Source organism: Orycteropus afer, unplaced genomic scaffold (genome assembly GCF_000298275.1).
Source record: "Orycteropus afer afer isolate SDZICR_OR568_19922 unplaced genomic scaffold, OryAfe1.0 scaffold00302, whole genome shotgun sequence".
NCBI lineage: Eukaryota > Metazoa > Chordata > Mammalia > Tubulidentata > Orycteropodidae > Orycteropus > Orycteropus afer.
The window spans coordinates 2,068,194-2,083,779 of NW_006921889.1; the positions used below are offsets into that span (position 1 = coordinate 2,068,194).

At 46.8% G+C, this 15,586-nt stretch overlaps 1 protein-coding gene across 1 annotated transcript in view; it reads right to left on the bottom strand.

The window, feature by feature from the left end:
• The window catches only part of PDZD2 (PDZ domain containing 2), a 425,741-nt gene that overhangs the window by 18,763 nt on the left and 391,392 nt on the right, over positions 1-15,586 (bottom strand). Inside the window, exons 20-21 of the mRNA XM_007951610.2 lie at positions 9,333-13,401; positions 8,210-8,327 (exon numbers count right to left, since the gene is read on the bottom strand). Coding sequence (XP_007949801.1) covers positions 8,210-8,327; positions 9,333-13,401 — 4,187 coding nt within the window. The remainder of the gene's footprint in view (positions 1-8,209; positions 8,328-9,332; positions 13,402-15,586) is intronic.

A 15,586-nucleotide genomic window follows, 5' to 3' on the forward strand; every position in this document is an offset into this window, starting at 1 on the left:
AGTTTATAAGTTTAATAATAGTTTTATAAGTTTTGGAAAGTTAATAGCCCACAGCCATGTACCTAGAATTGTGGGTTTGTCATTTTGCTTTGTCATTTGTAATCTGCAATATAGTATAAAATAAAGAAGGCCACCTCATTATGTGGGGCACATCTTCATCTTGAGTGAGTGTGTCTCCATCATCTCGGTGACACCACCTCTCCCTCCAGAGACCCACAGCTGAGGCTGGACCTCGGCAATCTTGCACAGATACCAGTGATACAAAACACACGCAATCCTTATAGAAACAACAGAAGACAGACATAGAGCAATCCCTCACAGACAGCCACACACTGTGGGAGAGAGATCGAACAGATCTACCAACTCAGGACCATAGCATCAACTATTCTTGTTGTTGTTGTTGTTATGTGCCATCGAGTCAGGCCCGACTCATAGCGACCCCTCCTTGGGTTTCCAAGGCAGTATCACGATGGAAGTAGATTGCCCCATCTTCCTTCCGAGGAGTGGCTTGTGGCTTTGAACCGCCAGCCTCCTGGTTAGCAGTCAAGTGCCTAGGCACTATGCTACCAGAGCTCCTATTCTTAGGTCTTCTTTATTCATTGTTCAGTTTTCACATGCATATGAGGCAACTGAAAATACTATGGCTTGGGTTAGGTGCACTTCAGTCTTCAAAGTGACATCTTTGCTCTTCAGCACTTTGTTTGTTGTTGTTGTTATGTGCCGTGAAGTCAGACCAAACTCACAGCGAGCCCTCCTTGGGTTTCTGAGGTAGTATCACTATGGAAGTAGATTGCCCAACCTTCTTTCCGAGGAGTGGCTGGTGGGTTTGAACCACCAACCTTCTGGTTAGCGGTCAAGTGCCTTAGGCACTAGGCCACCAGAGCTCCCCAAAGACTTTAGGGGAAGACCTTTTCTTGTTTCTCCCTGCTTCTGGTGGCCCCAGGCTATGCTGGTAGCTGCCGAACAACTCCCTCTAGTCATGAGGTCATAGGGGAGTAGAGTTGTCCTAATTCAGTATAAGTGGTGTCCTCATAGAAACAATAGAGAGGGGAAAGACTAAACCAAAACCAAACTCACTGCTGTCGAGTCAGATCAGACTCACAGTGACCCCTCCTTGGGTTTCTGAGGCAGTATTTCTACGGAAGTAGATTGCCCAATCTTCCTTCTGTGGTGATACTGCCTTGGAAACCCAAGGAGGGGTCGCTGTGAGTCGGATCTGACTCGACAGCAGTGAATTTGGTTTTGGTTTAGTCTTTCCCCTCTCTATTGTTTCTATGAGGACACCACTTATACTGAATTAGGACAACTCTACTCCCCTATGACCTCATGTTGACTTAACAGGTAACATGTTCAAAGACCATATTTCCAAATAGGTCACATTCTTAGGTGTTAGGACTTCAACATATCTTTTCTGTGGACACAATTCAATCTATAACAGCATTTTACCTCTTTAAAGTTCATTCTGAAACTTGCTTTTAAATGGAGAGTAGCTAAAGCGAATGGAAAAAGTGATAAAAGAGCTGAGCAGAAATTTCAAAGGGCAGTTTGCGAGGACAAAGCAAAGTACGATAATGAAATGTGTAAAGACCTGGAGTTGGAAAATCAAAGAGGAACAACACGCTCGACATTTCTCAAGCTGAAAGAACTGAAGAAAAAAATTCGAGCCTTGAGTTGTGACATTAAAGGATTCTATGGGCAAAATATTGCTTGATACAGAAAGCATCATAAGAAGATGGAAGGAACACACAGAGTCACTGTACCAAAAAGAATTGGTTGATGTTCAGCCATTTCAGGGGGTAGCATGTATCAATAACTGATGTTTTTGAAGGAACAAGAATAAGCTGCACTGAAGGAACTGGTGAAAAACAAGGCTCCAGGAATTCCTGGAATACCCACTGAGATGTTCCAACAAACAGATGAAGGGCTGGAGGAGCTTACTCATTTATGTCAAGAAATCTGGAAGACAGCTACCTGGCCAACCTACTGGAAGAGACCCCTATCTGTACCCATTCTAAAGTAAGGTGATACAATGGAATGTGGCCGTTATTGAGCAATATAATTAATATCACACACCGGGAAAATTTTGCTGAAGATCATTCACAAACAGTTGCAACACTACATTGACAGGGAACTGCAGAAATTCAAGCTGGACTTTTAAGAGGCCATAGAACAAGGGATATCATTGCTGATGACAGGTGGATCTTGCTTGAAAGCAGAGAATACCAGAAAGATGTTTACTTGTGTTTTATTGATTTTGCAAAGACAATCGATTGTGTGGATCATAACAAATTATGATAACAAAATGGATAACATTGCAAAGAATGGGAATTTCAGAACACTTTGTTATGCTCATGGGGAACCTGTACATAGATCAAGAGGCAGTTGTTCTAACAGAACAGGGGATACTGCATGGTTTAAAATCAGGAAGGTTGTGCATCAGGGTTGTATCCTTTCACCATACTTATTCAATCTGTGTGCTGAGCAAATAATCCAAGAAGCTGGACTATATGAAGAACACATCATCAGGATTGGAGGAAGACTTATTATCAACCTGACATATACGGATGACACAACTTTGCTTGCTGAAAGTGAGGAAGAATTGAAACATTCACTGATGAAAATCAAAGGATACAGCCTTCAGTATGGATTACACCTCACCATAAAACAAAAATCCTCACAGCTGCACCAGTAAGCAACATCATGATAAATGGAGGAAAGGTTAAAGTTGTCAAAGATTTCATTTTACTTGTATCCACAGCCAATATCTTTGGAAGCAGCAGTGAAGAAATTAAACAACGTATTACAATGGGCAAATTTGCTGCAAAAGACCTCTTTGAAATGCTAAAGAGCAAAGATGTCACTTTGAAGACTAAGATGTGTCTGAAACAAGCCATGGTATTTTCAATCACCTCATATGCATGTGAAAGCTGGACAATGAATAAGGAAGACTGAAGAAGAATTGATGCATTTGAAGAGTGGGGTTGGGGAAGAATACCATAGGCTGCCAGAAGAAGTACAGCCAGAATTCTCCTTAGAAGCAAGAATGGGCAGAGTTCATGTCTCATACATGTTATCAGGAGAGACCATTTCCTGGGGAAGGATACCATGCTTGGTAAAGTGGAGGGTTAGTGAAAAACTGAGGAAGACACTGAATGAGATGGACTGACACGGCAACAATGGGCCCAAGCATAGCAATGACTGTGAGGACTGCCCAGGACTGGGCAATGTTTTGTTCCATTGTATGCAGGGTCACTGTGGGTCAGAAATGACTTGATAGCACCTAACAACAACAACAAAGCTCATTCAAACCAATGGCTCCACAGGGCTCCCCTTTGCTTACATTGGAATGTCCTTGAGATCTTTCAAGGTTGGCGTTTTCTCTTCAGAGGCAGCTTGAATCAGATATCATAGATGATAGTCTTTAATGGCAAGAAGAATAGTCACTGGCTTCTACAACCAAAACAGGAACATGTCTGAGAAGTGATCTGTTTGTTGTTCTGTGGTCTCTCTGAAGCCGAAACACGAACAGACATTTAATTGCTTTCTTGGAGGAAAGAGAGACTATTTGAAAATTGGACTCTTCCAGATCCCAAGACACATCATCACCATAATTTTAATTTACTCAGATGATGATGATGATGATTTTTTCTCAGTTGTGTTTGAGAATACAAGTATCATAGAAGCAGACCACTGGGCTACATTTTGCTGCTCTAGGAGGCTTAACAGAGCATGAGGGAAACCAGACGGCTACCAGGAGTCCTTTAAGGTCCTACACCAGGTCTAGGGAGCTCTGGTAGCATAGTGCCTAAGGCACTTGACTGCTAACCAGAAGGCTGGTGTTCAAACCCACCAGCCACTCCTCGGAAGGAAGATGAGGCAATCTACTTTCGTAGTGATACTGCCTCGGAAACCCAAGGAGGGGTCTCTATGAGTGGGGGCCGACTCGATGGCACGTAACAACAGCAACACACCAGGTCTGGGTGGGCTGCAGGTAGACCAGAGGGCTTGTTTTCTGCCACTTCCTAGACTCCCCTGTAAGTGCCCATGGAGGCCTCAGGAAATAGTTTCATGCAGTTCCATTTTCAGCACCTGTAAGTCATACTCAGTGCACAGAACAAGGCAAGAAATTTCTGGCAGAATGGCAACATCTCTGCTCACTGCTCCCTCTGAAATCAATGGGAGACAATAGGGAAATTAAAAAGGGATTCCATGGAAACCAGGCATGATCTTTCAGTGCAAACCCCAGCGCTTCCTGGGTGGTGAGTACTGAGTGAGGGTAAGGGGGGCTGTGCGAGGCCCTGGAAGATGCCGTCCTCAGAAAATGCCTCTGCTTTGTTCACGGTCCCTGGGATGTGCATCTCGGTTCTCAGGTGGATGGAGACCGTGGTTTCCGTGCATGTTTGCTCTAACACTATTCAGTGGGGCAAAGGGGGTCTGTCAGTGGGTGAGCCCCTATTGCCACCTTGACTGAAAACTCGGGAGCTAGTCCTCCAGGGGTGAGATGCTTGCTTACTGTCGCAACAACAGTTGAAGGAGGGGAGATGGACGTGAAAAATGGTTGATGCTTCAAGGTCTTCTTCGGGCACAGACCCAAAGCAGCTGGCTGAGAATCAGAAGGGCGTGGGGGATATGGGGAAGGGTCTCTCCTAGTCTACCCCATCTCCTCTCCTTCCTGGCCAGTTCCTCAAGAGACGCCAAGGCAGAGCTCCCCGGGGTTACATGGGAATTGCTGCAGTGTTCTCTGAGTACTTTAGTGACCCAGACATGTTACCACTAAAGAAAACACGTTCAAATTTGCTTTCTTCTCTAAACAGAAAACATGCATTTGTTAGCATTCAAATCTCCATGGAGTCTTTAGAAATTAATGTTGTTCAGAGAAGGTTCCTAGAATGCGAACTGATGGTTTCTTTTGTAATTGTCACATCAAACCTATTTAAAGACTTTGTTCTAAGTTACTTGGCTTCTTTGGTTCGTATCACAGACTTCAGATGCTCTTAAATGCTTTACGGGAAGAATAGGGATACACAGATGTAATGCTCCCATTTTATCAGCAGGTGGCTCCCTTGACCACATCATTTATGTTCGCCCTTCACCTGCCAGTGAGCGTTCACCAACCTGCCAACATGTCTGTTTCTGCTCTGAGGACCTTGTACGGACAAACACCAAATGTAACGGTGGGGGATGATAACTAAATACGTCTGCAGAATTAAAAGGTCAGCTAAACCAATTGGGAAGCTGGACACTCAAGACAGGCCTGGCTTCTGATGCAAGCTACCAGGACTTGGTTGGCACTGGCTCTCTCTGCTAGTGCACATGCCCGGGCGAGACACCACAGCAGTTGCATCTTCCAAACAGAAAGCCCACCGGAAGGAGAGCACTGCCTCACAGGAAGCCCACAAATCCACAGCACCCGCTACCCAGCACGTTTCTGCTCTTGCTCTTCAGTCACCATCCTCCCAGACCAGAGTTTCTCAACCGTGGCACTTTCAACATCTTGAACTGCGCAATTCCTCGCTGTTGAGGACTGTCCCATGCATTGTTGGATGTTCAGTAGCGTCCTCAGTTGAGAACCACTGTCCCAGGCCCTTGTGGCTTATTCACACTTTTCTCTTTCCACAGCTGCAAGGGCAGTCAGAGCCCAGCCAACAGCACAGTTTCAGGAGCAGAGCCAGGTGTGCCGGCATGTGTTCCCGTGGAGTAACCCTTCCCCAGCTTCACGGATGTCTCTAGTATTTTCTCTCTCTTTTTTTTTTTTTTTTAGCAAAAATATATGTAACACTCTTGCCAATTTGATCATTTTCAGGTGTACAACTTAATGACATCAATTAGAACACTACCTATTTTTAATCTCATACTATTATATGTATTTTTTGGGGATAAAACTAACTAAATGAACATACCCACTGCCATCGAGTTGATTCTGACTCATAGCAACCCCCACTGAGTTTCTAAGGCTGTAAATCTTTATGGAAGTAGATTGCCTCATCTTCCTCCCATGGAGCAGCTGGCGGGTTTGAACTGCCAACTTTCTGGTTAGCAGCCAAATGCCTTACCCACTATGCCACCAGAGCGCCTTAAACAAGTATGTTGTTGCTATGTGCCGTGGCGTTGGACCTGACCCATAGTGACCCCTCCTTGGGTTTCTGAGGCTGTATCACTATGGAAGTAGGTTGCCCAACCTAGTTCTCCTAAATATAACCTTCCTGCAGCCATCTAAGATACAACTATTGGTCTCTCTTCATCTGGAGCAATGAAGAATGAAGACAAAGACACATGGAAACAATTAGTCCAAGGGACTGATGGACCATGCCATCCTCAGCCTACACGACCCTGAGACCAGAACAACTAAATGGTGCCTGGCTACCACTGTCAACCACTCAGAAGGGGATCAAAACAGGAGATCCTGGATTGAAGTGGGAGAAAAATGTGGAACAAAACTCAAAATTTTAAAAAAGACCAGGCTTACTGATCTGATAGAGACTAGTAGAACCCCAGAAACTATGGCCCCTAGTGACCCTTCAGGCCTAGAAGTGAACTCTCTTCTGTGGCTTCCAGCCAAACAATAGACAGGCGTATAAGGTGAACATTTACACTAGGTAGGTATACTCTTTAGAACAATCAACCAATGGAGACCAGAAGGCCATATTTGCACAGGGGGCTCAGAGGGCAGTAATGCATAGCAGAAAGGACAAGGGAAAAGAGGGAGGAAGTGGAAAAGAGGGCTGTTACATTGTGGGGATTGCAGTCAATGTCATGAAACAAAATGTATATGAACTGTGGTATGGAAAATGACTTTGCTCTGTAACTTGCACCCAAATCACAATTATATATCTATATCTAATATATATTTATATAATTTCCTACCTGACCAAATTCACAAAAGAGTCATTTGGTCACTTCTGAGCTATTAGGATTCATCTTCCATGTCCAGCTCCATCAGCCACAGTAGCTTCAACTTCTAGGTCTAAGCTGCTTGCTTCCCCTCTAAACAGGCCCTCTCTCTGCATCCCCTGATCTGGTGGCTGGGGCGAGACCCACGGTAGTCATCACTGAGCATGTTTCTTCACCTCTACATCCACTGTCACCCACTCTGTCACATCTATAAACTGTTTCAAACCAGGTTCCTTTACCTTCATTTTCTCTGGTGCTACTCATTTCAGCTTTCGTTAATCTTACCTTAAAAACAAAACAAAACAAAACAAAACAAAAACCCAAACTCACTGCCATTTAGTTAATCCCTACTCATAGCTGTAAATTTTTACGGGAGCAGATTGCCCCATCTTTCTTCTGTGAAACAGCTGGTGGGTTCGAACCACTGACCTTTGCTTAGCAGCCAAATGCCTTAACTACTACACCACCAGAGCTCACTGCAATTGTTGTTGTCATGTGCTGTCGAGTCAGACCTGACTCATAGTGACCCCTCCTTGGGTTTCTGAGGTGGTATCACTACGAAAGTAGATTGCCTAACTTTCCTTCTGAGGAGTGGGTGGTGGGTTTGAACCGGCAGCCTTCTGGTTAGCGGTCAAGTGCCTTAGGCACTACGCTACCAGAGCTTCCTCACTGCAATTAGCGGCTGCTTTTTCACAAATCAAGTCTCCCTTCTCTCTAATCCGTCTTTGACCACCTTGGTTACCTTGGATTCCAAAAACAGATTTAATCTGTCGATCTTCTAACTTGTAAAAGCAGCTAGGTATAGGTGAGAGGGAAAGCACAGCATTTAGGTGAGAAGGAAGAAAAGAAGGATGAACTTTGTTCAAAGAAAAAAATCCCTTGGGACCTCAGTTAGACTTTATTGTTGACACAATCTTAGTAAACACTGGCCTTGCTACCCTGATGTAGGCCACACGGTAATACTTAAGTAGACAGATTCTCCGGTCCACTCATCCACTCACCAATCAACCAGCCAGCAGTTGGGGGTCACTTGGAGTAGGCCCTAAGAATCTCTGGGTCCCAGCCAAGGCAACCACTAGTGTTCTTTAAGACATCCCTGAATCATCAAGAACAGGCCACATCCCACTAGTGGACGCTAGTTAAGTCAAGGGAATATGGGATGCCTTTTATGGAGGATTGCACTCAAAATGGTTGGAATAAAAAGAGTCATGTCTCTTTTTACATATACACAAGAACGGGCATCATGCCCAGCCCTTGAGCAGCAGAGCTGGCCTGTCTTAAGACGCTGGCTGTCCCGTGTTTCCAGTATTTCACTCACCTCTGATTGTGCCTTCGCTTCCTGAATGAGAGTGGGGATGGTAGATTTTGACCCCACTGATGATAAGATGGACTGTAATCTTTGCTGGTCCTCCACTGAGACAAGAAGCTGATCCAAACTAGGTAATATAAATACATTTGAAGAACATTAAAGGAAAAAGCAATTTCTTCATTTATAAGGATGCATTTAAAATTCTCTCTTTCCACTATTTTGCCAGTATTTCCTGATTCTCATCTTTATTTTGGTCATAACCCTCACACCAAAGCACTTGAAGGACCCTGCACACTAGAGAGCAACTTCACTCACTGCCAAGAGCAGCGGGAATTGCTGAGGACTCAGGGATTCTGCCAAGATGTTAGGGAAGCAATGTAGGAATTCAACAGAACATTTCCGATGCATTGAAAAATAGTCAACATAGACTCAGGTGAAATTCTTAATATCAGGAATTCCCTGTTTGAATACAGTCACCTCCAAAGGCCCAGGTTCTGCCCTGGAGCAGCTTCTCTTTCCTCCCTAAAACCCACTGCCATTGAGTTGATTCTGACTCATAGCAACCCCTCATTGGGTTTCCGAGGTAGTAAATCTTTATGGAAGTGGATTGCCCCATCTTCTTTCTGCAGAGTGCCTGGTGGGTTTGAACCACTAACCTTCTGGTTAGCAGTCAAATGCCTTAGGTACTACGCCACCAGAGCCTCTCTCTTTCCTCCCAGCTCCCTGAATCTTGCCTTGGCTCATGTACCATATCCCTTATGAACCTCTCCTAAGGACAACCTTCTGGTAGACACTGTCCCCTGGAGGGCTTTCATTTTTCCAGTAATGATATTAAAAACAAGAGGCTAAATGCTATGGGATCCTGGATTGGTTCCTGAAATAGAAAATGGGAGTTAGTGGGAAAATGGACGAAGTCTGAACAAAGACAGTACTTTAGCTTAGAGTATGGTTCCGATGTTCATTTCTTACTTCTGACCAGTGGACTGTGGTGACGTAAGATGTCAGCACCAGGGGCAGCTGGGTGAGGTGCATCTGGGACCTCTCCGTACCATCTGTGCAACTTTTCTACAACTCAAACTATTCCAAAAATAAAAAAAGTTTATTTAAATAACAGGTGAGGGCAGATACTTACTTGATTGACCAGCTTTTTCCAGAGGGCAGATCCTGGGTGGTTTCCCTTCCATCCTTGGCTGAACTGGGTGCACTCGGCTCACTGGCTTTAGGGCTGTCTCCTCCTGGCCGGGCCCCATTCCCCGCTGATCCACTGAGGCTAGAGAGGCCTCCAGCAGGGATGCCGGGTGACCTCTGGGGGATGATTTCCAGCTCTGTTTTGAAGAGCACAGCAGTGGGCTCCACCGAGTAGTCCCCGCTGCAGAGCTTGTCCAAGTCGGGCATGCTCAGAGCCCGCAGCTCCTGCAGCTTCGAGCGGGACAAAGGCGAGGGCTGGGAGTGGCGCACCGAGGACTTGTTCCTCTTGATGGGAGAGGCTGGGGTCACTGTTGGGGTGGGGATTCCGGAAGGACCCAGTGACTTCTTTTGGTCCAAATCAGGGTCTTTGCTACTGGTCTCCACTGGGATGTGCTGGGCGACCGCCAGCATCGTGCTGGAAGGGGACTTGGTCACTGGGGGCATGAGGGTGCAGGCCTCACTTTGGCTTTCGCTGCAGGAACTCAGGCTCCGTCTCAGTGGCCTCACTGCCTCCCCAGGGTGGCTGAGGCTCCCAGAAGGGATGCTGCCAGACGAGCGTCTCCCGATGGGGGGCTTGGAGCTTACAGACAAAGAAGGGAAAGCACCGGATTTGGCGGCAGGCCGGTCAGAATTGGCCAGATTCTCAAAAGACTTGATCCTCTGCTTTACAGAGAAAAATGAGGTAGATTCGTGGGGCCAGTTCTGCTCGTAGCAGTAATGCCTCCTGGTGACTCTGATCCTGTCTGTGATGAGGCAGCTTGTCTCCGGGATGGGCAGGGCATCTCCTTGGAACATTGCGGGAAGGTTCCTCGAAGTCTCCATCAGGGGCTTCACACTGTAGACACTCTGCCCATTAACCAGATCAAGGACACCACCTTTGGGTGGCTTTGTCTCCAGGAAGCCACCACCTGTCACAGAGTTCTGGCTGTCCAGATGAGAGCGGCCTGGGCTGTGGAGGGAAGGAGCCTCCCGTCCAAAGTGGCTGGAGAACTGGGCTGGCATGGAGTAGGTCCTGGTCGCTGGTCGTGGTGTGAAGTAGGGCTGCTCATCCACTGCAGTCCCCACTGGTGTGACGTTCTTGGCCACCCTCAGGGGTTCCACCACTGGGCTTGTTTTTCCCTGGCAGGAATCTGTTTTCTTAGCAGGCAGCTGGGGGGAGGAGCAGGAAGCCAGTGTGGCCACACTGGAAGAGCGCTGCATTTCCTGCTCGCCATGGGAGGCCTGAGAAGTGGGTAAGGACGTGTAATGAGGAGACAGTTCTACTGACTGGGGACAGAGTCTGACCTCACCCTTCTCCTGACAGTTGCTCTGGGCTAAGACCCCTCCCCGCCTGTCACTTTCAGCTAGCTTGTCACCACATGAACCCTTAGGCATCCTCTCAGAAGGAATGCCCACGATTTTCAGCTGCCTTGTTCTCTCTGGGGCATCGCTAGCAATCATTCCGCTTCCTTTCTCAGCAGCCACCCTGGGCTGGGCTGCTTCCGAGGCTGAGTCTGTTGGGCCCCACGGGCGGGACTCTTTCTGGCCTGGAGGTTGAATCTCACGCTTGTTCCCTGTGGTGGAGGCGCTACCATTTGATGCTGTGGGACTCGCTGCTCCAGGGCCAGCAGGGGGCGCCGTACTCTCTGCTCCACACCTGGAGGACTTGGGGGCGGCCGGGCAACTTCTCTCTGCTTCTGAGTGAAAGGCTGCATGGATCCTACTACACGCACCTGGCTCCGGAAGAGTCTTGGGGGAGGTGAGGGGCGAGATGAATTGTCTGATGCTTGTGTCTGACGCGGAGGACCTCAGTGCCCCAGAGGCAGCGAGGGGTGGCTTGCTCTCCAGCGTACACGTGGCGGCGGCTGCGCCATTTCTGTCGGGTTCCTCACGGACCCCTGCGTGCAGCCGATGCACCGCTGCCCTAGAAAGCGTTTTCTGGGCTGTGTGTGGTGAAGTCAGGGACTTCCGGTGGTCCAGCCCGCCAGCCTTGGCTGTATTGGCAGCCGAAGCCTCACCGCTGACTTTGCTCTTACTTTTGATGCTCAACCTCTTCAGCTTCGGTCCCGACTTGGGTCTCTGACAGTTACTAAGAAGCGTTTCCACCGAGCTTTTCTTTGGCGGGTCTTTATTTTCAAGATTCATTTTCAGCTGAGGACTATTTGGCACCGAAATGCTTTTTCTGTGGCTCGAGCTCATCGTTTGAATTTTGGAGTCAGGACTTCTGGTCGGCGCTGGGGATAGTTCTTTTACAGGTTTGCTCTGCAAATGGATACCTTGGTTATTTTTATTTATTTCTTTAAACCAAGCCATGATGGGCCTCCTGGAGGTCACTTTTGGTTTCTGTAGCACGTCGCCTGGCTCTTGGCTCTCAGAGATGAGTGGGTTTGCCAAGACAGAGTTCTTAGGAATATCTACACCGAAGGAAGAGGCCTCTTCAGCTGCCTTAACGTTTGCGTCTTGTTCTTTATTTGGGGTTTCATCACCCAGTAAGTCATAGTCCAGACCGTTCACCAAACTAGGGCAGCAGAGAGTGACTGGGGGGTCCTGAAAGTGACTGAGGACTTTACGAGGCTGGCTGTTTTCCACGTCTGAGCCAATGCTGGTGACTTCCACAGTCTCTTCTGCACACGAAGGCCTGTGGCTCTGAGAAATGCTTGCATCCCCAAGAGTTTCATGCTCTGGAGAGCTTATATCCAAGAGTGAAAATGGCGGGGAAGAGTTTGGTATTGGCAAGCATGATGCTCCTGGCACAAAGGAAGCTCTCTCACATGGATTTCCCACGGATTCAATCTGAGCACTATGTTTTAATGGCAGAACTTTGGCTACCGCAGGGTAGGGTGTGGCCTGGGCAGGTCGATGAGCAGTCGCTGCGGGTGGGTGGGAGCAGCCATTCGTGGAACAGATTTCAATTTGCTCCTCCTCAGACTCTGTTGTATCTTCCTTGTGCGATGACCTGCGAGAATGAGGTGGTGACCAGCTGTCCCTGGTGGAAGTACGTGGGGCTTCTGTGAGCGACTCGGGATCCGAGGATGAGTCCTCAGCATCGCCATACATGGATGAGAGAGATGGTTCAGTGCTGTCACCCAGGCCTGACAGGGAGGTACTGTCTTCATGAAAATTGCTAAAATTTCTAGAGTAGTTGCTCAAAAAGTTTTTGTTCACAGTAAACTGTTTGTCAGGATTAACAGAATCCAAAATGGAAGGCTGGGAGGCCCACTGGGGATGAGGGGGTGGACCAGCAGCCCGGGTCCTCCTTGGAGAGGAGGTCCTTTTCTCCGTGACTAGCTTGGCATGGCAGGAACTTCCACTCTCCGCTTTTGCTGGAAGTTGACCCTGAGAACTGCCCCCTTGACTCACATGGTTCCCTTTCTGAGAAGACTGAAGTCTTGCTTCAGAAGCCTCCAACTCCATGATGCATCTGTCAATGTCAGTAACGGGGCTCTCCGGCCTCTCCCGTGGGCAGCAGTGCCCGGAACCACCACCACACACCTCTTTGGTCTTATCAGTGGATGACGCCAGGGAGGCCCTGGCATGTGGCACCCTCTCAGACACAGAATCTCCTCCCTTGAGCAGAGTAGACTCCCTGGAGTTTTCAGAAATGCAGACTTCTGTCTTCTCCAGAGCTTTGCTGTGGTTACCTTGAACTGCTTGTCTCTTCTCCTCAGACGTGACGAGGTCTTGTGACAGGACAGCACTAGCTTGAGACGCTTCCACTACCTCAGGTTCTGCTCCCTTGAGGGCAGCTGGCTTCCTGGTGTTGTCAGGTGCACTGGCTTCGGATGCTGCTGAAGTCTGGCTGAAGTCAGGATGAGGTGCTGCCCTCTTCCCTGGGGATGTGTTGAGGTCTCGGACCAGCCTGACTTGAGGCCTGCCCTGGGACTCGGTGACCTGGGGTGACGCTGGCTTGCTGGACTTCTCAGGCAGACAGGTTTTGCCTGCATCTTCTGAGGCCCTGCTGGGGTCAGGGCAAGTTCCCTTCTTCCCTGGGGACATGGTGAGGTCTGGTGAGCTGTCAAGTCCTGCGTTTAGAACTTAAACAAAAGATGGGGTGGTAGGAGAAACAAAGGGGAAAATTTGGAAAATATGGAAACTCAATTAAAAACAAAACACATGTAAGCAATCTCAACTATTTCCTTTTTCAAAAAGATTCTCCACAATCTACTCCCAGCCTTTTCTTTGTACTTTTTTGTCTTAGAGGACCCACGTCTAACAAACACTACCCTGCTGAGATGCCCTAAATTATGCAGATGAGCTGGCAGAATGAATGTTTGTTTCTGCCCTTTTTTTTTTTTTTTTTGGTTATTTTGAAGGACTGGGGACATCAGAACTCTTTAGCTTGGATTTCTTTACACTAGCCATTCATTGGCATTCATACAATGGCAAAGGCCCTGGCTGTTTCATTCCACAGCTTCTCTTTGCTCCTGTGGAGACTGCACATGGCTTCTCAGTCCCAGCTCAAATGTTACCTGCTGTGGCTGGGCGAAGGAAAAACATTGGTAGGCTTTGGTAACTATCACAAAGTCTTTTCTTTTTTTCATTAAAAAACCAAAGCATAGAACTATGATTGATGTATTTGCTTTACACACATTCATATATATGCTCAAGACAGAAAGGATATATACCAGTATATTAACAGAGGTTTCTCTGGATTTGGTTAATTTTTATCTTCTTTTTTTTTTCTCAACTGTTGTTTCCTGAGTTTTGATAATAAACATGTACTCCTTTGCTATTGAAATTATTTTAAAAATTAGTGGCCAACAACGGGTCTGACACTCCACACAGCCTCAGGACTATTCTCACAACAGTCTTGGCTGTTCTGCACACAGCCATCACCTCCTCCCAAGAGCCTAGCATCAAAAGAGAGAATGTGTTAGCACTGAACAGGCTGTGAAAATCAGACCTTAAAACCAACACATCTCAGCCGGCCATTCTCTCCTGCGTAAAACAGCAAATGGATGCTATTTATTTCATACAAGACTTTTAGGAAAATCAAGCTATGTGTGCTGTTGTTAGTAGGTGCCACTGAGTTGGTTCTGACTCATAGTGACCCTGTGTCCAACGGAATGATATGCTGCCCAGACATGCACCATCCTCACAATTGTTGTTATGTTTGAATCCATTGTTGCAACTACTGTGTTAGTTAATCTTGTTGAGAGTCTTCCTCTTTATTGCTGACCCTCTGTTTTACCAAGTATGATGTCCTTCTCCAGGGACTGGTCCCTCCTGACAACATGTCCATAGTACAGGAGATGAAGTCTTGCCATCCTCACTTCTAAAGATCATTCTGGCTGTACTTCTTCCAAGACAGATTTGTTCATTCTTCTGACATTCCATGGTATATTCAGTATTCTTCACCAACACTAATAATTCAAAGGCATCAATTCTTCTTTGATCTTCCTTATTCACTGCTCACAGCTTTCACGTACATATGAAGTGATAGAAAATACCACGGCTTGGGTCAGGTGCACCTTAGTTCTCAAAGTGATATCTTTGCTTTTGAACACATTAAAGAGGTCTTCTGCAGCACATTTGCCCAATGCAATATGTTGTTTGATTTCTTAACTGTTGCTTCCATAGGTGTTGATTGTAGATGCAAGTAAAATGTAACCTTTAACAACTTCAGTCTACTCTCTGTTTATCAAGATGCTGCTTATTGGTCTGGTTGTGAGAATTTTTATTATTATTTTTTTTTATGTTGAGGTATAATCCATACTGAAGTCTGTAGTCTCTGATCTTCATTAGTAAGTGCTTCAAGTCCTCTTTACTTTCAGCAAGCAAGGCTGTGTCATCTGCATATCACACGTTGTTTATCAGTTTTCCTCCAATCCTGATGCCTTGTAGCTCCTCATATGGTCCACCTTCTCGGATTATTTGCTCAGCATATGGATTGAATAAGTAAGGTGAAAGGATACAGCCCTGTTGCATACCTTTCTTGATTTTAAACCACACAGTACCCCCTTTGTTCTGTTCAAACGACTGCCTCTTGGTCTATATACAGGCCTTGCTTGTTGTTGTTGTTGTTAAGTGCCGTCAAGTCGTTCCAACTCATAGCGACCCCATGCACAGCAGAACGAAACACTGCCCTATCCCGCGCCAACCCCACAATCCCTGCTATACTTGAGCTCATCATTTCAGCCACCGTATCAATCCATCTCGTTGAAGGCCTCCCCCTCTTTTGTTGACCCTCCACCCTGCCAAGCATGACATCCTTCTCCA